Raw genomic sequence first — 24,775 nt, 5'->3', positions numbered from 1 at the left:
CTGAAGAAAAAACATTAACGTTACATTTGTGATCACTTTTAGCTTACACATCATCATGACTTACTTGTCTTTCTCGTACTCCTTCCCAAACAGGATGTTCTCCTTCAGAGAGTCATTGAGGATCCAGGCTTGTTGGGAGACAAAAGCAAAGCCGCCGCTGGCAGCTACGTTGCCTTCTAAAAGGGTCATCTGTGGCACACATTGCATCATTATTCAAGTGAAGGAACCACTTGTAATTCAAATGATAGCCATTCAGTGCTCACCTGTCCCAAAAGTGCTGAGAGAAGGGAGCTCTTCCCACTTCCCACACAACCGCAGATCCCAACCAGAGAACCCTAGACAGGGAACAGCAACATTGGAGATGAAGGATCATTCAATCAAGATGTGTCAATGTGTTTGTTGCAATCATACCCTCTTAATAGACAGGTGAATGCGGTGCAGAGTCTTGTGCAGCGGAGGCCGGATACTTTTAGTGGAGGAGATGGTGCTCTGTGGACTCTCCTGCTCCATATTTGTGAGGAGGCTTTGGGCGTTGGGCCCCTCCTTGCTGTGCTCCTTGGTGTCCTCTGTGGAGATGAACAGGCTCAGCCTCTCCCGACGAAGCACCCGCTTCATCCCCCCTCTCGTCTGCTTTTTGGGGGGCCCATTCGGTTTGGTGGCTGGGGTTCGTGCTTTCTCCCACGCTAGCGTGGCATCCTGAAATTCCACCGCATTGCAAGGGTCTTGCATTTTGATCAAAACGGCCTCTCGGGCATCCATCGTGAACAGCCTCTGTGGAGACAGCATAGGGTATATGGGTCTCAGTAAATTGTGGAGTTAATTTGGCAGCCTGCTTCTGATGTCATCATCGGTCCAAATAAGCCCGCAAACCCCCCCCCAAATCCACACCGATGGCAAATCTGACTCAATCCCTGCAATTTCAGGTGTGAAAAAAGACATTTAAAGCAAGCCACGTCTCCCTTGCGATGCCTGACGACAATCCAGAATCTAATAAGCAGGGCAGCTAACGTTTCCACAGGCATTAAATATTAACAACGCAATTATATCAACAATGCTCTTAACATTGGCTGCCCTGTGTAAACAAAGAAGTTTAACCAAATAAAATAATTCCAGCCTTGTGATACCTGTGAAATATGAGTATGCATGCTCCGAATGGCACCAAAGTCTACTTTGGTAGCAGCCCGTTTGGGCAGCAAACTACAAAGGCTAACAGCTGAGATGGAAGTTTTACTGTACTGTTCTATAATAGAGGCGTGTCCAAGTGTTTTCCCATTCAGAAAAATTAAAGCATTTCGGGTCCACTTTGACATTCTTCACATTTATGTTTATAAACATGCTAAAACCAGTCCAATGGAGGTCAAGATATGCTAAGCTGTTAGATATAGTTGACTGCAAACACAATTGGGCCAAAATATATTTTTCTCAATTAGTTTTTTCTTCTGGAATGTTAATTAAAGTTCCTGATGATCAAAATACCATATAAATTTGGTATTTTATCATGTACTTTTCAGTGTTTGTTCATGAGTTGATGACTGCTACTTTTTAAGTTACTTTTAAGTTGACTTATTAGGTTGTTTAATTACAAATGCTACAAAAATTTGTCTTAAAATATCCAAATCAACGCTATTTTTTTTTAGAACTCAGCAAACAACATTATTAGTTGTTTTTTTTTTTAATATGTGGCTGGCAAACAAAAAAACAAGCTGCAACAATTATTTGGGTACTTTTTAAAGTAATTTTCTAAATATGTATCTGCACTTTTACTTTAGTATGTTTTCTTTTAAACATTCCATTTGAATTTATATCCATTACGGAGTAGAAAATATATCAAATACACAGAAAAAAATGCCATGTAGTGAATGAGAGGCAGGTAAACCACCTGGTGGCAACTTCTGCAGAAATATGACTTATTTTATTTTTGCACTTTAAAGAGGTTTTGAATCATTAAAAAACATCTGGTCTCAGACTTCAGACTTTTCTTGTTGTTCAGTACACAGGAGACACTCTTAACAAGCAACTTACTGACTACATTATAAAACACTTTTTTTTTTTAGATTTTACACGTTTACATTGGTTTACATTGGTCTAGTGGTTAGCATGTTGGCATGTTGGGGTTTTCTCCGGGTACTCCGGTTTCCTCCCACATCCAAAAACATGCATGTTAGGTTAATTGGCGACTCTAAATTGTCCATAGTTATGAATGTGAGTGTGAATGGTTGTTTGTCTATATGTGCCCTGCGATTGGCTGTCGACCAGTCCAGGGTGTACCCTGCCTATCGCCCGAAGTCAGCTGGGATAGGCTACAGCATGCCCCCGCGACCCTTAAGAGGAGAAGCGGTATAGAAAATTCAAGATTCAAGATTCAAGAGTTTTATTGTCATATGCATAGTAAAACAGGCAGTCATACTATGCAATGAAATTCTTATTCTGTTCTCCCAAGAAAAGAAAGAAAACACAAGAAAAAGAATAAGAACATAAGAAACATAAATACCAATAAATTAAGCAACAACAACAGAAGAGACATTAATACAGCTAAAAAATACAAATAAATAAATAAATAAAGTGCTATGAGTGTGTGCTTGTGTTGCGTGCGGCGTGTGTGAGTGCTTCGTTGAGAAGTCTGATGGCTTGTGGGTAAAAGCTGTTAGCCAATCTTGTGGTCCGGACTTCAAACTCCTGTAGCGTCTGCCTGACGGTTGGAGTGTGAATAATAAGTGTTGTGGATGTGTGCTGTCCTTGATGAGGTTGTTTGTTCTGCGTAGGACTCTAGTTTTATAAATGTCTTGCAGTGAGGGGAGGGCTGCCCCAACAATGTTCTGTGAGGTTTTGATCACCCGCTGGAGTGCCTTCCTATCACGTGTTGTACAGTTACCGTACCAAACAGTGATGGAGGCTGTAAGGACACTTTTGACTGTGAAAATGGATGGATGGATGGACGTTTACATTAACTTGAGTACATTTTCAGCAGAGTAACTATATTTCTGTTTTCTTTCCTCCCCTGGCTAACGACACTGTAAGCCCAAGCCTGTCTATTTTCAACAGGTATGTGACTTCATGAGCAAAAGTTAGAAAAAAATCAGACTGCCTCAATCCTTTTGCTTACTTCACCCTTGCTGGCGCTGTGCAAATATCTACCACTAACATGTGACTTTTACCAAATATTTGGAGTCCCGTTACCTGGAATGGCAGTGAGGTGTGGGTTGGGTCAATGTGTGTGTTGTCAGCATGAGCTCAGCTTGTAGAGAGCCTGTGTGTATTTCTCACCTGGAATCTCTTGACGGCCACTGCTCCCTCTGAAAGAGACCTGACAGCCAGGGGTGTGACCTTTAAGGCGAAGGTCATGGAGTTGAAAACAGCAACCACAGTAAACGCCTGAATGAGGAAGAGGCAGTTATTCTATAGATCTCATCCTGAGGCGAGGCCATGCCATCTTTAGCACAAGCTGCTGTAGCTCTTGTACCAGATCTTCTAGTTCAAGTGTATCTAATGAGGTGGCTGCAGTTAACATATGACCAATACATGTACAGTACATAAGGATGCTTTTATAATGTTTTTGTGCAAATACCTCTGCTGCAGTAAGGTCGTAGCCCAGCGTCATGTGCAAGGTAAATGTGCACACACTGGCTATCACCACGACGATAGGCGCCACTCCCACAGTGAGGCTCTGAATGAGCCCGGCTCTTTCCAGTATTCTTTTCTCCTCTGACCTTACCTCTGTTGAGGAGAAAATCAAGCATTGAGACAGGCAGACAATCATGGAATGGACCAAAATACACACAAACGGGGCGGTGGAAAGGGCTCCACAATAGGTAAATGGTTTGAAAGTGCCTTCAAAGCTGTTTCTTCCATGTTTACCATTTAATTCAACACACAGGTAGGACATTTGTGGCGGCGTCTAGGGGTTGTGCTCAAAATGCTTCAGAAGACTTTATTGGTCATATGTGTCCTGCGACTGACTGGCGACCAGTCCAGGGTGTACCCCGCCTCTCGCCCGAAGTCAGCTCCAGCATACCCGTGTAGGCTCCAGCACGGGTAGGCTCCAGCATACCCGTGACCAATGTTCCCTCTAATTTTTCAAGTATCTGAGCGTACACAAAAACGACCTGAGCATTCCTTGGACCTCTGTGAGAGGCATCAGATAAGTGGTTTCAAACCGACAGCAAGGAGGATTCCACAATGTAGCTTTCTTTATTCTATACCTAAGACAAAATAAGCCATGGTCTCATACAATTAACCATTGGAATCTTGTAGAAAACCTTTAGTTTATTATTTATTTTAAATATATTATCTTGTTTACCATTTATATTGTTGAATAGGTATACTTTAATTTCCTTATTTCCTTTCACTTTCTGCTTTAAAGCAGCCCGTTGTGGCACTATTTCATCCTGGAAATGTACTTGAAATTGATGCCATGTTTGTTGTATATGTTTACTTTTGTCTTTTTTTACTTTTAAAATAAAATAAAATTAACTCACAACCGACCTTTCGGGGTAACACTTCCTGTATGTGGTTCGTCTGGCCATCAAAATAACAGCACGGCAGTAAAACATGCAACTACGCCACCCATTTAGTCCACACTTTTCACTCAGAAAACCGGCTTGCCACTTCTGCTTTGCAGAATGTTTTATAAAGCAGCGCTTTTGCAGACGCTGTTGCTCTCTTCGTTTGTTTCGCCATAATACAGGGTTAGCAAGCGGCATTAGCTATATGCTAACCTGCCATAAACAGGGGCATGTACCATGTACGCGCTGTTAATAAATTGATCGGCTGTGGTAGTAAATACGTGCAAACAGGATCTTATCATTGGCTGGACAGTGCTCATCATTGTGTTATATGTTCCGCTTCTTGTTGTTTCCTGCCACTCACTCCGTTGAATTGCAGAATGGTACAGAATAAATTGTTATGTGTTTATTTAATTTACAGTTCAGGTTGGATTGTATTTTGTGCGCAGCATGGTTTTGCGGTGCGCAGAGAGCTCGAGGGCAGTGCACGATTGCGCACGCGCGCAGCTTAGGGGGATGGATGGACTTTATGGGTCTGTTCACACTGCAGGGTATGATGCCCAATTCGGATTTTGTTTAGTTGAGTGCATTCGGCTGTGTGAGAAATTTCAAGTGAATCCAATTTATGTGGGTCAAAACACTGCCACCATGTGGTGCATTTGTCAGAAAAGTAAGCACTTGCAACACAGTAGGGGTGCATGTCTTGCCCAAGTTTCATTATTTTGTGTTCAACGGTTTAATAGTAAAAGATTTATTTTACACATACAAAAACAGAAAATAGGGTGTGCACATTTTCTTACATGCTGCTGTAATGTGTGCTTCCGTACCAATTGCAACCCTACAATGAACGACGTTCATCCTCTCGGCATTTGCAATGATAGGGGATGACACCGTCGCCCCATGGATCGGCTTGGCCATTAAGCTGAATGGCGATTAATCATAGTCCTAACAGGTAATCACAGGACTGCACTAAAACAAGCCCCAGCAGGGTAATTGAAGAATCCGATTTAAAAGAGAAGGATCCTTATCAACAACCTACAGCGAAAGGTCCTGGTGAGAAAAGGCCGTGACTAATTCATGAGCAAAGTAGACCAGTCATCAGCTGTATCATAAGCCCCTCACCCCAAAACACCTTGCAAATTAACCTTGAGGCCAAGGGATTCAAACTGGCCTTTCTGATAGCGGATGGCACAGGGGGATGACTTAATGAGCTAATGAAAATGGATTTATGGTCAGGATTATCTTGCCAGTCCACTTCAGGGGATATGACTTATTTTCCAGGTGATAAATTCACGTTAGGTTCAACTTTCGGTGACAGTTCCAATGAGTTGATGCCCTTTTGAGTTACGCTTAATAAGCCTGCATAAAAGCATGTTTTAGCATGACTTTGCATTTTGATAAAGTGACCACAAAGAGGAAATGAACTCACTGCGGATATTCTCAGCGAAGGCATCCTCCCAACAATACATCTTGATGAACTTTATGCAGCTCAGGATCTCGTTCATCAGCCTCACGCGCTGGTCGGTCACTGCCACACACTTCTTGCGGAAATACGCCGTCAGCTTCGACGCTAGCATCTGACCCAGACAAGAGAAATAAGAACTAAGGGGGGAAATGAAAGCAGACACAATCACATCAGCTGCGCTGCAGGACCCTTTCTTTCAAGCGGATAAATAGCTTTCACATTAATACCAGAGGTGGCTCAGACTGAGTGCAGTTGGTTAAAGCATCTCCAGAGTGGACAGGAGATCGATAGCAAAGGATCAAAAGATAATTTTTTTTCTGTAAAGTGTGATAAAATGGCTTCTTCAAACCATAAATCACAAATGGCATTTTAACTACAATGTACCATGGCGGGATAGAAGATGACAAAAATGGCTGATCCTAGTAGGGCGGTGAAACCCAGGAAGTACGTGGTGTAGGACAAGCCCAGGATGCCCACCAGGGGCCCCCCAGCCAGCAGGCAGCCAAATGAGACGGCCTCAAAGAGGCGCTGGCCATCATTGGAGCAGATATTGATCAGCTAGGGAAGAGATGGAAATAATGGATGAGTCCGCTACAGTCCAAATATCCACACTCACTCGCTACCAGGAAAAAATTGGTTAACTTGACTATGCCTACCTCGCCAGGACTGATGTCTTTGGTGTTGCGCAGGCGCAGGATCTTGTTGAAGGCAAACGTGAGCGCCGCCCCACGGAGGCGAGCTGCCGTGCGATAGCTGACGGCCCACATTAGCGCCAGAGACCAGGAGCGCATCAGCTCCATAGCAAAGATGCCTGCTACCAAGCAGAGGCCGTATTGCACGCAGCTCTCGGAGCTTTGGGAATACTCCAGCAGGGCCCGAATTAGGAGCGCCTGGGAACCAGAAGGCGGGACGGCACAATGAAATTAAATCAAAATAAAGCAAAAGTAATCACTATTTGAAGACGTGACAGACACGTACGGTAATGGAGAAGGAACAGGAACTTGTTTGCAGAGTTATACAGTCAACTGGTGGCATTTTGTAGGTATTGTTTTGTGTGTCTGTAGCTTTAATGCTAATAAGCTGTGTTTGGCCACGTCTGTTGCTGATAGAGAGTGTGGATCCAAGAAGCGGTGCTATTGTGCACTGACTACTTGAACTGTAAGTCTGCACTTGTTCAACGTAACAGATGCCATACCAGAACAGAGGCCATGTATGTCAAATACAACAACGTAACAGGAACTTATTTTAACATCTGTAGCAATTAAATCAAGTGGTGGGCGTATACACAGGGCGGGTTCATCTAGCTCGGGGCGGATCAGAGGCAGTATCATGTGCATGAGGAAGGAGTTTTTTTTCCCTTCATAATGTCATGAAACGCCACAGTTTCAAAAGCGGCCTCTTCTCTAAGAAGTATCGCTAACAAGTGAAGAATATGATAGATTTTTCTCACGTTTGGCTCTAAGGACTCATGCTACTGTTATAACAACATTAAATTGTCAAATTAACATAATAAAAGACAAGAAAATCTGTTTTATCACACTTTTCATCTTTGTTTAACAAGTAGCCTTCTGTGGTGGCAATCCCACTTTCGCTCCGGTTCCAGTCACTTTAATCACTCTATTGAATGACAAAGTGTCCCCAAACTTTTGACTGGTGCTGTATTTTTCCAGAAAATGTTGAGATGTTGAATGGAACACGATTGCATCAGCTTGTGCTATGGTGAAATCGACAGGGAGAGACAAATGAGTCATTGTCTCAGAACTAAACCCTGTTAATGCTATAAGCGGAGCACAAGTGGGCACATGACATGTATTACAAATAAACATCTTACAGTACAAAAAAACGTTATATACTGATATAAAAATCCCCAGTTCAGGATTTATACTGTATGTTGGATACCTGCTATTTGGTGGGCTGAAGCATAACAAGGAGGTGTGTGGTTATTGTGGGGGGTTTTGTGGACCTGTGTGAAATGGGATGGGCAGCCAAAATGCTGGAAGGCCTACTAAGCAGAACATCAAGGGAGAGAAGGATTTGGGCGGTACTCACGGGCCCGACGAAGCCTGCCACCATTGTGAGGAGGAGAGCGAAGATGGCGACCAGTATTCGGGTCTGGCAGAACCTCCAAAAGACTCTTGTCAGGGATACCCCCTCGCGCCCTCGTCTTTTCAGTTCATCGTGCCACAGCAATTCCAGCCTGGAACACACATTCACACGGGCACACACACAAACCATAACCATTCACAATATGGCTGCTACGACTACAAATTTTAACCAACATGCAGGATTCAGTTATTTACAATACAGTATGTCCACGCTTTGTTCAAAGTAAGTTGATAGCGTCACTTATCTTAATTGATTTCAACCCTTGAGGCCCCATTACATAAAATGTAGTTACACTTTTAACCTTTATGTCCCAAAATGGCCCCTCTCAAAGCAGTCTAATAAAAATGCAAAAAAAAAAAAAAAAAAATTTTCATTACATCAAATCTTTTCAACAATCACAGACCTAATCATAGAGTTAAAGATTTTGATTACTTGTTTAAATATATTTTGTTGCCATGCCCTTTTTGTCATAAGGACCCCTGACTTTTTCCATTGGGAAACAAACAAACTATGCAATATTTTCCAAAAACAAGGTGTAAAGGGAAACATTTGTAATTTAATAATTACAGTGTGGAATAGGAAAATAAATGATAACAATGATTTTGGATGCATTATTATTTTTTGGAGCAAATGAGCATTTATATAAAAGAAAAACATACAGTTTATCTTTCTGTCCCTAAGTGGTCTTTCTTGCAAAAGTCTAAAAAATATAATCCAGAATTATAATTCTTATTTTCAGTGAATCAAACCTTTTCAACAACTTCAGTTGTAACCATATATGTAACATTTATTACTATTATTATTATGATTAATTTTTTTCTTCAAAGTAAATTATGCAACATTTTCCAAAAATGTGGTGCGAAGTGGAATGTTTGGGATTGTAACAACACTGATTTTAATGCATAATTATTTTTGGAGCAAATGAGAGTTTATTAAAAAAAAACAAAAACTTTTTACCCTCCTAAAACAGTCACTCTGATAAAATTCTAGTAAAAATGTTAACTGCATCAAATCTTTTCAACCTCACCATAGAGATAGTGTTTGTTTTTGCTTAACATAATTATATAACTACTATAAAATCAGTCCTTAGGATACATAGTGCATGTATACACGTAAATCTCGTATTCTAAATACCTTGCAAGAGAGGGTGTTATGGTAAAAAAAAGAAATGTAATCCTGGCCAAGTTTCATACAATTAGCCTTAAAACTGGCCAAAATATTCAGAGTCAAAACAAGGTTGAGCAAAATCAGTACATTCTATGTTGTTTGATTTCAAGCAATTAACTACTGAGCTGCACTCACAAATTCACTGTCACAATAGGGGGCATACATAGGTTAAAAGGCAATCACGAAGACCCAGCATCAAACAAGAAAAATGACAGCAATTAAGGCTGAAATTAACAAAAGCTGACCTACAATTTCTAAAATCAGCCTTTCGTGAATGATGCCGCGTGTAATTAGACTTTGAGCGCTATAAGCTAACTTATTAAAGACGCGGCTAATGCACTTTTATTGCCGTATAATGCTCTGTAAAGAGCGTGGAATATCATGTTGGCCAGGTTACTAATGACTCTCTAAAGAAGCAGCAGCAGCAGAAGCCGCTGTGGAGAGTCATTTACGCCCCTAACGACTTTATTAAAAACTAATCAAAAGACAGACAGAACATTAAACTGAGCTGACTCTCATGCAGCCGGATAATTACTGCTTGACGTCAAACGAGTGCAAAAGGCTAAAAAGTAGCTGCATGGTGCCCAGCTTGAGTATTGATTGTTGCAGGAGGAATGCAATTTTGTAGCGCTAAATGACTAAACATCCTCTTATTGAGCAAAAAAGCTATACTAAGTCTTGGATCCAGCTGTATTATTTTACAAAAAAACAAATTGCTCGTAGCAAATGTGAATGGTTGAACTAATTTGTGCCAAAGTGAAACTGCAAACTTGCCCCATAAGAAATTAGCCATAGCAGGAGTTTTAACATAACGGGCATCTTTTGTGTGAGACACTGGCTGCTTTTTTTTTTTCTTAAATCACCTTCTGTCTAGTATTATATTCAATATTACAATAATTCAGGGGAAGAGCACCATGTCAACACAGTGAGATCCACACAGAGATGATTGGACAGAAATACTCTCACCAGCCAACAGTCAGAGTCAAGCTGATGTTTTGAGAGCCGCTTTGGATCAGATGCCACATTGAAGATTCGCACCTCGCTGGACACCAGCAAGTGTCAACTCTCCCAGGGTGATTTTTTTCCCCTCTTGCCATCATCTCTGCTGCTGTGCATCTGGGTTACATAACTGTCCCTGCTATGGAAACAAACTAAATCCCTCCATGCTCTCCAGCGCTCCTGCATACTTTCGGCCTACCAACCCTGATGGCAACAGCTCTCACTGGACGCATCATTAGGTACGCTGTATCAAAACCACTGGATAAATAAAGACAATAACGATCACTTTTAGACAATGCTGTCAGAGTGATGAATTATTGGTACTTCTAGTAGCCATTACACTCACTGAAATGCTAATTTCCAACCTTCATAAATACATCATTATGAGACATTACATCAGTGGAAAAAAACCCAAAACAACATACATTTTTTAAAATGTAATAATTTAATAATAAATTAAAATAACATAATAATAAAATCCAATCCAATACAAATATATAATGCAAATAACAACCTTACCTATTATGATTACTTATTCATTTACTTATTTTATTTGAAAAAGGAAAATAAATTAATATTAATACATTATTCATTTGAAATAAACTATAGACTGTATATACTATATTATACAGTATACTTTATTAAACAAATAATAATTCATTCATTAATGAACTTTTCCCATAGTTTATCCTAGTAACTATTACTAATAGTGATAAATCTTGTTATTATCAATTCATTTATTTTATCCTTATTTGTTAACATAAAGAAAAAAAAATCAACATAATTTTAATATTTTCTTGATATCCTGGTTAGGCCCCTGTCACATATGCAGTACTAATGGGGATGGTTTTTTTTAGCTGATCAGAAATCTGAATCGGCTTCTGATCTGCCTCAAAGCCATCTTGCAGGCTACCAGTTCTGATTGGCTGATCACAGCAAACAGGCAGCCTCCCCTGTCGTGCTTGGTTGATCAGAGCAAAACTGTTCTACACGATAAGTTCTGCCCACAATGGCTGACTGGTAAGTACCGTAGATGTATTTTACTTAGAAATGCTCAGATCGATCGGCCACCGATACCATAAAAGATCATAAAAAAACCCCACATGATTGACGTATGCCGACAAAGGCCTTTCAAAGCCGATAACAAAAAATGATCGGTGTGCGGCAGCAAATCCTAAATTTCTGATATGTCACGTAGGGTTGCCAAGAAAATGACGTGTCTCGTATTGAGTTTGACACAAGCTACACCAATTGATGCGTGTTTGATCACTCCCTTACCAAATCTATCTCAGTTCGACTATTCTTGCATCTTTGTTTACATGCTTTGCCTAGCTGTCACTGGCTGTACTTTGCATTGGCAGCAGCCAGCTAGCTAGCTACAGTTATCCCCCTAGCTTCTGGTCTTTGGACTCCAAATGTGACTTTTTACCCCAGTGACTCTACTCATTACACTCGAGGCTCATTGGGACCCGGTCACTTACCTGTCAGCGTGTGATAAACAAACAAGTAGTCCTAAAGGTGGAGGCTGGAGGCGAGTCTGGATGTAATTATTATGCTGTCTAGACTTTGACAGTGCTGACTGAGATCAAATATTACAGCTATTTTATTTTGATGAAGTGATGCCAATTTTAATACATGTGCCCTGCGATTGGCTGGCGACCAGTCCAGGGTGTACCCCGCCTGCGCCCGAAGTCAGCTGGGATAGGCTCCAGCATACCCCCGCGACCCTAATGATGAGAAGCGGCACAGAAAACGGATGGGTGGATGGCAATTTTAAATCACAAACTAAGAATGAAGTTTATTTGTAGTTTTAAACGTAATTAAGGGTGTTTTTACTCACTTTTTTGCCTCTCCTACAAGGTTCTGCTTTCTAAAAAAAAATACTGTTCAAAGTCAAGTGTTTTTGAGTTGCTGCTGACATTTAAAAAAGTCCACTTAAACGGGGCAGTTTATTTCATATTTTGTTCTTTAGCGGTTTTGGTAGTAGCTGAAGATTTGAGAATAAAGATTTGTTATAAAAAAGATTAATGATTATATTTTCCTTTTTCTATATTTATATATCAAAAAGAGAATGGACTAGAATGGAAACAACTTTGCACGCATATTTGACTTTGACTTTGTGTAAACTCACTTTGTGGAATAAATATTGAGGTATATATCGGACGTGGATATTCAACATAAATATATCTGGAGTTTTGGTCCATACCTCCCACCCCTACTTAGTAATATCAACAAGGACTGCTGTGAGATATACATCTGCTAACATTGGCCTAATTAATATTTCATATTGCATTTTATTCCTGACGCTCAGCTCCAAAAGTGAGCATATTTAGCATATTCCTTTGGCTGAAAATCTATCTCGCTTATTGATGGATAATATCATCACGGAATGCTCGCGGTGCGATCAATTTTTTTCCCTTTTTTTTCACCATGTCCCTTCTGGGGCTCCGTAGGTTCTCAATAAATGGTGACGCCGTCTTCAAATGAGTTAAACAGTGAAACTGTGGCACTTTCATAGCAGATATTAAGATGAAAGCCTGGACATAACCTGGTCTGGACCAGGTTATGAGTTTAGCCTAAGTTACCATGGTGACAAAGCTGCTTTAAAAGAGAGCTGCCTTCGCAGAACAGGCAAGTCCGGCTTTCCATTGAATTCAGACTTTATACCTTTATCTTATGATAAATGAGCACAAAATAGCATAAAGACGATGGCCACACTGTTTGAGTGGAGATCTGCTTGGTAAATAAAGTAGTGTACAATTTAAATGTTACCAGTCATAAAGCTCTATTAGTGATATTAGTGATGACGGATTTTGAGAACCCTGCAACCTGGACACTGAATTTATTCTCTTTTCAGTTGAGCGGGACAGATTTCTATTTAATAAGGATATTTACTTGTATTATTTTATTGTTAATTTTGTTATCTTGAGATAAAAAATGATTATTGAACAGTTTATTTCCTCTGTATTCATATGACTCCAAAACATGCATCAAATTAAATTCAGGTTTGTGTCAAACAGTACAAAAATCTTTTCACACAAATAAAGGCAAACAAAAAAAAAACAACCAATCCACCCAAATATTTATTTTGTTAAAAATTATTATATAATAATTAATAATAATTTACCAAGGGCCATTGGAATTATCTAACCAAGACCGCGACCAATGCCACTCATCATAAATAAACAGAAAAATGTACAGTTAATCCATGCGATCAGTATCGGCCAATCTCACTCATGGATGATCGATATTGGAATCGGCAGCACAAAAACCCTGATCGGAGCATTCCTACTTTTACTTCCATGTTGCTAGATAAATAGCTAATAAATCAGCTCTGGTTTGCTTTGGTTTTATTACATCATTGAAGCTTTTCTCATAGTGATGCTGATTCTGAATAGTTCATTCTTGAAATGAAATTCCACTATGTGTTTTTTAAGCTGTATTTCACGGTCATCTTATCTCGTGGCCAGTAGGGAATGAACCTGCAGTCAATGACAGTGAATGCCAGAGGCAGGGGAGACGCAGTGCATCACAAGCTCAGCATTTAATGACATAACTGCCAAAGTCGGGGCCCGCTAACTCTCACTCTAATCTCTAATCGCTGTTATTCTTAGCCGGCCCGCCATCCTTGCACAACCCTGCGCCGCTGCTACACAAGGAACTGGATGTCCATCGATTAAGTGTACGGGTGTCAAACTGTGCAGGCCGAGTGCAAACACAGCAATGAGCACGCAAAGTGGGAATCTTTTCACTGCAAATTCCCACACGTCGGCCCTGGCTCTGCTCTGGCTACTGTCAATGTTTGAGCAGCCTTCATCTCGCAAGTACGACTGGGAGAGCACAGAGGGGGATCTGCCAATATTTGTTGAAAAATGGCAAAACAATCCTGCTGAGCTGACGGTGTGAGGCTGAAGTGGCGTGGTGCGGATGACCAGTTCACCCCAGCAATGATACACTGGGAATGGGAACTAAATCTCTTTCACATCAGTGTTCCGCCAAATGTTACTTTAGTAGTAAATTCTAGCTGTAAATGGGAACCTATCATGGTTTTATTCTTGTATTCTCCTGTAACAGCTTTGCATGATTGATCCCAATTACCCCCACCACAAAGTGCTTTAACAGCCTTTTGTTTCTGTAGTTAACAGGATTCCACAAATGAATGGACTTCCATGAAACTGCAGGGAGGGAATAAAAGCTATGATTGTTTACTTAATTTCTCAATATACAACTCATCTTAATGACAGAGTTCATGTATTTACAGGAGGTTTGTGTCACTGGAAAAGAAAACTCTAACAATGGCGCAACAGATGATGCAAGTAGCAAAGTAGTAAAATCAAAAATGTGGACTCACTTTGGCTTTTGTAGCATGAGACAAAGCTGGATACGGACTTTGCAATATGCAAAGAGTGTCCCACGAAAATACGAACCACAGCAAACATGCACACGAGTCACAAGAAGATAAGAACGCCGTTCCAAATAACAGCTGAGGAGAAGTGTTGCTTTTAAAACGGTACAAAACAAAACAGCAGTATAGTCATCCCTCGCTACAATGCGTTTCGAACATCGTGCCCTCACTCTATTGCGGTTTCGTGGTTGAATATGGCCTATTATTTGTCCAAAATATGCATATTTAAGGAAATTGTACATCTCCTTGGCCTAAATTAAGCATTTAAGCATAAAAGTGACACAATGAACGAAAATACAAATACAAAGCAGTCAGAAGACGTGATGTGAAGTGTAACAGAGTATCTGTGACTTGTGTGCGCCTTGAAGAAGCAGGGCCTGGGAAGTGACGTCAGCTGGCTAGAGTTGACTGTTAACTGAGTGCTAGCAGCAGGTTAGCAGCAGTTTAGCAGTGTAGAGAGTGGCTGTGTGAATGTTCACTGCATGTGTTCTCTGCTTGTTAATAAAGCGATTGAAGTGCATCGTGAGTCTCTCCATAAACACAAACAGTGGCAGTAGAGTAGTGTTCTACGCCAGGTGTCAGTAACGTTACATTGATGAGACAATAGCCACCAGGAAGTATGCTGTCAACCTGGTCTGGACCAGGTTATGAGTTTAGCCTAAGTTACCATGGTGACACAACTGCTTTAAAAGAGAGCTGCCTTTGCAGAACAGGCAAGTCCGGCTTTTCATTGAATTCAGACTTGATTTTTCTATTCAAATGCAAAATATTTTTATGTTCCAACTGAATAGATTTGATCCTGTTTACTGTTATATTCCACTAAAACAGTGTAATTGTTTATACTCAGCTTAAATTATCCTACAAAATGTAAACAATGACATGTATTTTTTCATTTGTTTTTGTTTCACCGTATCGCCGTATTATCATTATCGTAAACCATGTATCACAAGTTGTATCGTATCGTGAGGTACCCTGAGATTTCCAGCCCTACTATGCTGATGTAAAACACAGCACCAGCAAACAAAACATACACACTACACTAACAACTATTAGCTTCTCCATAGACAATATCTCCCAAAAGTGAGTACTGTACAACACTATCAAAAGTAAACCTGGACATACTGTACTTTACAGTAGTCAGTGTACCGCTTGCATAGCAGGATATATATTTCCTATCCACTGAAAATAACTCGATAGGCTCCAGCATACCCCCGCGACCCTAATGAGGAGAAGCGGTATAGAAAATGGATGGATGGATGAAAATAACTCAACACACAGCTATTATTGTCTAAATGCTGTTGCTAGCTTGCCGCCGAAAAGGGTTGCCATGTAAATCAAAGCAGAAACCAGAAGCTGGAAAGAGTTTGTTACATTTTGAACATAAAGTTCATGGTAAATATTGCAGTACTGCACATACAGTACTTGGTGACATGTGAATGGAGTGTGGCTCCCCAAGATGGCAAGATAAGCGAGTGCAATCCTCACATTTCAGCAGGCATTTTATCATATCTTTATCGATATATCAATATTGGCTTTCTTACAGATATCCGATAAACCCATATTGTCCAGCACTTCAATTCCAATGCCGATATCAACCCCCCTCGCAGCCATTTACAGTCTTTGCACATTGCATATTTACAATCCCAAGGCAAAACTTGGAAATAATTCTAGACCGTATACATACTGAGATGGAAAGCCTGCTGTTGTGTGGCACGTCATCACTCACGCGCCAATATCATTACTGTCAGAAAAAACAATATCACATTTTTATGCCAAAATAATATCGGCCAACCAAAATGATCAAAAAGCACAACTAAAAATGACTCAACACACAATCATTATTGTCAAAATGCTGTCGCTAGCTTGTCGCCTAAACGGGTTGCCATTGACATTAAAGCAGAAACCAAACACAAAGTGGGTAAAGTATGTTAAGGGACTATTTTGAACATCAAAAAAACGTGACTGTAAATATTGCAATGCTGTATACAATATAGTTGGTGACAATGGTCTGCCTGGAGCAAGGCTCCCTAGGATGGCAAAGTTAGCATGCCTATGTATCCTCAACTTCAGGGTGGGTGTTGCAACATTTTATCAAAAATAATAACATTACAGGTGGTCCTCAGTTTACGATGTTCCGTGGTTACAAACGTGCTCCCATAAATTAATTCCAAACTTAATTTTGGTCCGTAAACACAAAACTTGCTGGAGAACTAATTACAGTACATGCCACACGCAACACAAGGATGTAGTATTTGCCTTGTGCTGGGCGGAGGAATGCAGTGTGCGCTGCGGAAGACTAACATCGCTTATTGCCGTAAATTTCGGTGTATAAGCCGAAACCACTACATTTAGAGGACAAAACAGATTTGTACATACAGTATATAAGCCACACTGGTGAATAAGCCGCACGTGTCCATGTCATAAAATGGCAGATTCTGGTGCTCACAAGTCTGTGAGGACCAGACAGCTCTTTATTTGACAGGAGCCAATCATGAGCTTTGAAAAAAATCATGACGAGCTTGTCAACCCATTGGAAACTGCAGGAGGTCATTACTCAATATAACAGTCTGACTCAATGACACTAAACTTATCACAAAGCAACTTAACACTCAAAAGGTGTATCTAATAAATATACAAACATGTGACAGTACAAGTTTAAAATGAAACAAAAAACACATTTTTAAGTTTTTCCATTTTCATCTGAGCAAAGCATTTCATTAGAGGACAAGCATCATAGAAAATGGATGAATGATCACCAGGGGGAGCCAGAAGAGTCTGGAGCCCAGAGGGAGGCTGACGTAATTGCAGGGCCCCAATAAATGCGTTGCTCAGATGCAATGCATTATGGGAAAACTTTAAAAGAGTTGCTTTAATTTTAAGCTCATATTAGTATTGTTAAGTTTCTGTGTGATGAGTTTAGTGTTCTTTGTAAGATGGCACTGTGAGTCAGACTGTTATATGGTGATACTCTTATAGTAGATAATGACCTCCGGCGATTTCCAATGGGTTGCCAAGCTCGTTGTGACTTCATTAACAGCTCCTGATTGACTCTTGCCAAAGAAAGAGCTGCTGTTTCCTCACTGACTGCGGGCGGCACAGTACTCAAACAATTAGTAATAGTTCTGAAGTAAAGGAGATGTCACAAGATTAGAATTTAGCCATAAGTTAGCCGCAGCACTGTAGTTAACTTTTTACCCTCCATTATGTCTCCCAAGCGGCAGTGCGCCAAGGAAAAGGAAAGCCATCTTCTAGGAAGTGAACATAACCATCATAAAAAGCTTTGAGTGAGGACATGCCCGCCAATACTGGCTGTTCTTTTGGTCTCAACCGCTTGACTGTCACGACTATCATCAAGGATAGAGGACACATTGTTTTTTGTTTTTTTAGTTTGAAACCACAGTTGCCCATGTCTCTCCCATCTGCTCTTTAATATCAATGGCGGAATTGTTATTTTTCCACAATCACGATAATCAAAAAAGTCACTTCAAATGTCCATCTGTTTGGGGTTATATAACTTTTTCATTACTTTGAGTTCATCTGAGGACCGTTTGGTCCCCACCACACTCATGTGACAGCATGACGCCTTGCCTCCTTCATCCACACTCAGCTCACCTTTGGAAGTTGACTTCCGAGGCCTCGTGGCAGGACAGCCCCCACACATCGTCTATGGACAAGCTGGACGTCTTGTAGGCTTTCAGGGCCAGCGGCGTGAGCCAGTGCATAGTCAAAAAAGAGAAGAGGCCGGCGTTATCAACCGGGTGCTGGTGTCTGGAAGAGAGAAAACATTGGCAATGAGTGAGCTGGGTGGAACACACAAAGGCGTTATGTTGAACCTGAGCTATATTGGCCCGTGAGAAAAAAAGTGTCCCCTTTGCTTGCCAGAGCTGAGAAGGTGAACCATGCCTGCAATGTTTGAGCAGTCATTTGCACGCTCCTCACAGAAAATTTGGGAGAAAGCAGCTCAGGGGCTGTTTATCACAGCATACATTCAAAAGTGGTGATGTCTGCTACTTGGGGATAAGATTCTATGCGTTATCATGGCTAACAGCCAGAATGTGACTAAAAGTTAGCTTCTGTGTCTTTGTACGTCCTCCAATTGCAATCTCTGCGTGAAAGCATCAGAGAGATTTATTACGGTCTTAAACAAATCACTTTTTGTGTGAGCATTTGCAAGTCAAGCGCTTTTGAGGTGGTACAGTTTGGAAATGGACCCAAATTGTTGCTGCACAAAACTTTTTTGGAGTTGGAAGCGCGGCCCTGCATGACATCATGCAAGACTTCTGCGTAACTTACCAGATCATAGTTCCGCCATCTTCAAAGTATAAATTCTGGGAGGGTGTTTAGCTTTTTTTAACTACTTTTTTTTGGGACACTCATTCCAAAATATGGTCCACCATCATGCATGACAATGCTGCAGATCTCAGCCTATCTCAGTTTTTTTCTTTTTTCTGCAAAAAAAGCAGCAGTTTTAAAAAGTTGTGTTAAGAGAAGAATATGAGATAGAAGTTATGTGAACCTACTATCAAAATTACAGGGCTGCCTTGAGGGCATTGTATTGTTTTTGAACATGCTGCAAACATGATATCCTGACCTCTCCCTGCTCCGAGCATGTAAGCTATACCCACATAACACACACACACACACACACACACACGCACGCACACACACACACACACACACACACACACACACACACCAGAGCCAGGACATCCTTTTCATATTTTTAAGGCAAAGAACAAGTACATCAGTAAAACATTTAAGTTAATATTGCTTCTCTGGAAATGCTTTTGTGTATGTGCACGCGCCCTACGGGCGTGAATGACAGCCATGAACGCTAGTCATTTTATTCGGGCTGAATGACAATTTCTATTAAATTTAATTTGAAACTAGTCAAAGATCCTCTCTATGACAGGATCACTCTTCTGTTAATAAGGACCTACTGCAAAAACACAGGATTGAGGAAGGATCCTCAATGCAATGACAGGAAAACTCTACGGCAAATAAAGCTAGCCAAAGATCCTCTGTATGACAGGAGTTTTCCACTGTCTTTAAGGATCTGCTGCAAAACTGCTCGTCAAAGATCTACGACAGGTATATGACAGGAGTGTGTTTTTTACGGCTGTACTGCAAGAACGCTAGTCGAAGATCCTTGCTATGACAAGAGTGTTGTGGTGTTTTTAGCCATCTGCTACAGAAATGTTAGTCGCTCCAAATTTTTGAACTGAACTAGCTGACCGGTCTGATGTCCGCTCCTTGAATAGGCCTGTCTTATAAGTTCCATTATATCACTGCACTAGAATCTGCTAAGAAGGACTAAGCATGAGTGCATTCACCAACATGGTTTAAACAGGCACACCTGAGGCAAATTCACAGGATCAACAATTGCTTTTCTTTGGTTAACCATGTGTTGAAGGACAGGGCATTTACTTGTGTGTTATCCTGAAGGGCTTTACAAGCTGGATGCTCTGCCGGTAGCGGCCCCGTCTCTTCGGCCCTCGTTCCATCGACATCTCGGCTTCTTCCTCCTCTTCCAGCTCGGACGACGGCTGCAGGGAGGCCAGCGGGAGGCCCTCCACTCGCCCGGTCGCTTCCAGGGCATCAGGAAACAAGGCGGACATGGCGAGACAACCTGTAGGAAGAGATAGGATCAATCCTATGCTAAAGCTGCTTGACAAAGTTGTTGATTTTAACGCAAACATTGTACGGTGGCATCCTGGTGGCATTGTACGCAAACGTAGTATGACCCATTCATAGGCACTTGATTGCATTTGCACTTCATTATTTAAATAATTATGCAATTATCTAACCTGTTGAGATAATTATTAAAACTAACACTTCTGCGGTGTGGAGTGGAAGTGGAAGTTAAATTCACGTCTCCAAGTTTGACTTAAATGTCATCCGCTGGTTTTGCTTCGCCTTTCTGCTGAGTCAGCCTCTAGACTTTGAGAAATCCACCTTGCTCAGAGGTCACAACCCCTTCTCTGGCACACAACCTAAAGTGCTTATCTATTTAAAGCGCTCTTGAGTGGACATCTGAGCTTCTAGGTGTCCGTGCACCGTCACCGATCTTCCTTTATGGCGAGGCTCAGTGACAAGGTCAATGCCGTGGTCATTAACAAGATAAACACAAACAACAAATGTCTATTTTTAGCTCACACGTGTGCCTGAAAAGACACCCTGTGTTGCCTTCTGCGGCATATATCAAGTGAAGTTTTGTCATACTCTCCTGAGGTTTTCAGGTCTGTTTCTGAGGCGAGACAATTCAATACAGCTAGCCCTTAGGGCACTGTGGCCCCTCCCGAATAGATAACAGCGTGTCGCGTGTCAGCTTTTGCCTGCGTCAACATCATGTCAGAGAAGACAGATAAGGTCACAGTGTGGGTTGATAACAAGAACTGTTTACCTTAGAAATGATACAGGAAGAGGAATAATTAATTGGGCCACTGGGAAGCAGGTCAACTCTTAAAAGGTACTTAGAAGTTACCCTAATTACACAAAATGTAATATATATATAATAAATACTTTGCTTAAAATTATTATTATTAGTCCCTAAAATGGGTAAATGACTGGCAGCAATATGGATTTTCATGCATTATTTTTTCAACAGTGCTAGATTTACAACAAAAACTCACACTCCTCAGGAAAAAAATGACATGTCCCTAAAAACTGCTGTCAGAATACAATATATTAATATTTGTTTCCACTTTAAACAAATAACTATTTCTGCCTGCAATAGTATCAATCGAGTATTAATTATGTTTTGGGGATTTTAATCCTTTAAAGGCCAGCATGTTTACATAACTCCATATAAGCTCCTTGCAGAAAAGAAAACATTTTGCTGCATGCTTTGAATGGGAAAATATAACATTTTGATCACATTTGATCACAGAAATTTGCATTTCAGGCTAGTTAAAAAAACAGCTATGACAATTCTAAAATATATAACAAATTCAAGCTATGCTCAATTAACACAGGAAAAATCCATGAAAACCCAACACTGAATGGCTGGAGGTCGCAGCCGTTCAATCGGAGGCCTTGGGGCTAAATACCGCACATGATTAAAAACTTGGGAGCGACTAAATACACAACCCTTGTCCCTCATAACTCGCATACACATAGTGCTTCTGTATGACTTTATGACTATATTAACCATTTAGTGATATAAAAACACAATGACAAAATGAACATGGATTAAAAAAATTGCATGGCACTTTTTTTTGCGAGGGTCAAATTTGTAGTGTTTTGTGTAGCATTGCCAGTTATGTCACATCTTTTTTTTATTGAGAGAAACAAATGTGTCATTTTTTTGTGTACTGTTGCTAATTTAGGTTAGTTTTCATTGTGACATTTTTTGTTGCGAGGATAGATCGATAGATGTGAATAGCACAAAAAATAAAATAGCACAGACAAAATAAACACGGGATTATTTTTTTTAACAAACTTTTTACCATACATTGTTGCCATTTAATGCTAGATTTTAATGGATTGCAAACAAATGTTGGATTTTGGTTAAACTATATACAAAATGACATGTAATGTGCATAGAGAAGAAAACATGCTATCAAATAATGTCACAGGGTAGAAAAACAACATATTTGCCCTGTCACTTTTGTACTATATCCATGTGGTCTTGCTAGACAACTTGTCAGGGTTTAATGTTAGTATCACCATGACCTTGTCCCAGCATGAATGAGCTAATAAGACAACTATTCGTGTTGCCATGGCTAAGTCACTAAAATAAGACAACACAAACTTACGTTGATGTCGGCGGCTTGGCTGAAGGGGATCACGCTTCTCAAAAAGATGTTGTGTTTACGGGCAGCCGATGCGGATGACCATGTTTTCTTTCTATTTACTTAGCTGCTGCTCAGGGACGTGAACCGAGCAGATGCATCTTCCTGCTCGGTGACGACGGTCGGAGGACGATGATGATGATGGAAGCTTGTCCCGGAAACATTTTCAACTTGTCCCCGCCACCTCACGTGGATGTACTACGTGCCGCTTCATGTAAAGCTCCGCTACCCCAAGCACCTCAGGGAGAGGAATTCCCGACGTCAGGACGACGTCACAGAGCGTTCTCCAATTGGTGACGGCGTTGAACGTCACGGGAATGAGGAAATGCGCGACGGACACTGAAAGGGGCGGGGTCTCAACGACGTAAGAGAAGGCGGGACAGGAAAAAAGAAGTGCGTTGCCTTGCACGCTGATTGGCTGCTCTCTGGCTCTATGCGATTGGTCAAACCTATGAGCATTTAAAATATGCATTAGAAGCTCCTAATAGTTTCTCAAACTTTCCTATTATAAAAACGTAAATCTGGAATAGAACATCATAAATTAAGTTTTAATTTAACTGCATATTTAATCAAATTGTTTGTGTTTTTTAAAGTCTGCAGTCAGTACAAACCCCGAGTAAAAATAAATAAATAAATAAAAACGATGCATGGTTGGCCAACATATTTGTTTGCTCAAATCTGCTAAATCATCTCCAAGGATTAATTGTTATAGTCTATATGGATGTTTACATAATGTTCCTTAAACACTACTACCAATTACATTATCAGCATATTATATAATAGCTAACTTTGTAGTTACTCGTTTTTATTATTAAAACAATATAGAACATGTGTGTCTTAAACTGTCAATTGTATTTGTGTTGTCAGCATCAATCACAATTGATCGTTTATTGATGGATGTTATCTGATGAGTCAATCATCACAGCGTCGCCGTGGCAAAAGAACCACCAAATTCAGGTGAGTCATATTCACAAACTGTAACTTCCTTTCCTGCAACTGAAGGCGTTACTGTGTCAACTGACAATGTGGATGTGCGGATTACTGTTGTTCTGGTAACACGAACCAATAGTCATACGTAATATTAACCATTATTGTTAGCTACTGTAGGTAGGATTATAGCAATTAGCCTGAGCCAGGTAAGACGAGCAGCCATGTTAGCCAGATAATATTAGCCATTATTCTTAGCCAGGTTACATTAGCACATACATTAGCCCACTAACAATAGCACCGGTGTTAGCCAGGTAATATTAGCCATTAGTGTTAGCCAGGTAATATTAACAACTAGAAAAGCACTCGGAGAGCGCAGACCTCCGCCAAGCACCATAATTCTCCCCATATTGTGATTCACACCATAATTGGTCCTAGATTTATTTTATCTACATATTTAGATTGCTAATAACATGCTAATGTTAGCATGCTAACACCTAGCATAATAATGGTAGGTGTTTATATAAGTGTCTAGATATGAAAATGGCTAAAAATTCTACTATGTTAATGTTGGAATGCCAGCAATGTTAATATGCTAACACCTAGCATAATAGTGCTTAGTGTTTATATATGTGTACAGCTATGAAAATGACTAAAAATGCTACTATAATGCTACTATAATAATGTTAGCATGCTAACGCCTAGCATGATAGTGCAATGTACCGGGAAGGCTAAATATCCCGAATGAGTTGAGAATTTTGACTTTGGAACGTTCTGAATTGGTCGAGAAATGTGGGAGTAGTTAGAACTCAAGATCAAAGGCAGTTTTAAAATTGTCATTCCGAAACACGGGAATGTCAAGAAAAGTGGGAAGTCTTAGTATGTGGAAAATGGCATGAATGTCCTTAATTAGTTGAATGCTTTGATGTTGGAACGGTCCGAATCGGCTGAGAAATGCGGAAGTAGCTGGAACTCTTTAGGTCAAAGACATTTTGCGTTCCGGAAGAAAAAAATGTGGGGACTTTTGTGTTATGGCTAACAGCGTGAATGTCCTGACTTTGTTGAATGAGTTGATGTTGGAATGAGGTGAATCCGTTGAGAAATGTGGAAATAGCAGTAGGTAATAGCAGTTTTATGGAAAAGTGTGAATTTTGGGAAAATATACAATTTTTTTCCAATATAAATATATGTACCCTGAATGTCCTGGACGTGTTGAACAGTTTGATGTTGGAATGGCTTGAATCGGCTGAGAAATGTGGCAGTAGTAGAAGGTACCGGTAATTAGTTTTAGCGAAAAGGGTGAATTTGGGGAAAATTTTGAATTCTGGATCACCTCCAAAATTTAATCAGTTGTTTCATATCCCATTTCCAAGAATTCCTGAAAATTTCATCCAAATCCATTCTGAACTGG

At 40.5% G+C, this 24,775-nt stretch overlaps 1 protein-coding gene across 1 annotated transcript in view; it reads right to left on the bottom strand.

Moving 5' to 3' along the window:
• wu:fb13g09 (ATP-binding cassette sub-family C member 5) overlaps window positions 1-22,737 on the bottom strand; it is a 43,580-nt gene extending 20,843 nt beyond the window's left edge. Inside the window, exons 1-12 of the mRNA XM_054792214.1 lie at window positions 22,402-22,737; window positions 20,072-20,273; window positions 18,257-18,412; window positions 8,017-8,164; window positions 6,624-6,857; window positions 6,352-6,525; window positions 5,932-6,079; window positions 3,566-3,714; window positions 3,265-3,372; window positions 412-771; window positions 264-335; window positions 65-189 (exon numbers count right to left, since the gene is read on the bottom strand). Of these exons, the coding sequence (XP_054648189.1) occupies window positions 65-189; window positions 264-335; window positions 412-771; window positions 3,265-3,372; window positions 3,566-3,714; window positions 5,932-6,079; window positions 6,352-6,525; window positions 6,624-6,857; window positions 8,017-8,164; window positions 18,257-18,412; window positions 20,072-20,262 (1,865 nt within the window). The 5' untranslated portion in view covers window positions 20,263-20,273; window positions 22,402-22,737. The remainder of the gene's footprint in view (window positions 1-64; window positions 190-263; window positions 336-411; window positions 772-3,264; window positions 3,373-3,565; window positions 3,715-5,931; window positions 6,080-6,351; window positions 6,526-6,623; window positions 6,858-8,016; window positions 8,165-18,256; window positions 18,413-20,071; window positions 20,274-22,401) is intronic.
• Between the last annotated feature and the right edge of the window lie 2,038 nt (window positions 22,738-24,775).

The sequence above is a fragment of the Dunckerocampus dactyliophorus genome, chromosome 11 (assembly GCF_027744805.1).
Source record: "Dunckerocampus dactyliophorus isolate RoL2022-P2 chromosome 11, RoL_Ddac_1.1, whole genome shotgun sequence".
In the NCBI taxonomy this organism is placed as follows: Eukaryota; Metazoa; Chordata; class Actinopteri; order Syngnathiformes; family Syngnathidae; genus Dunckerocampus; species Dunckerocampus dactyliophorus.
This window is presented reverse-complemented; position numbering and strand designations above follow the sequence as displayed.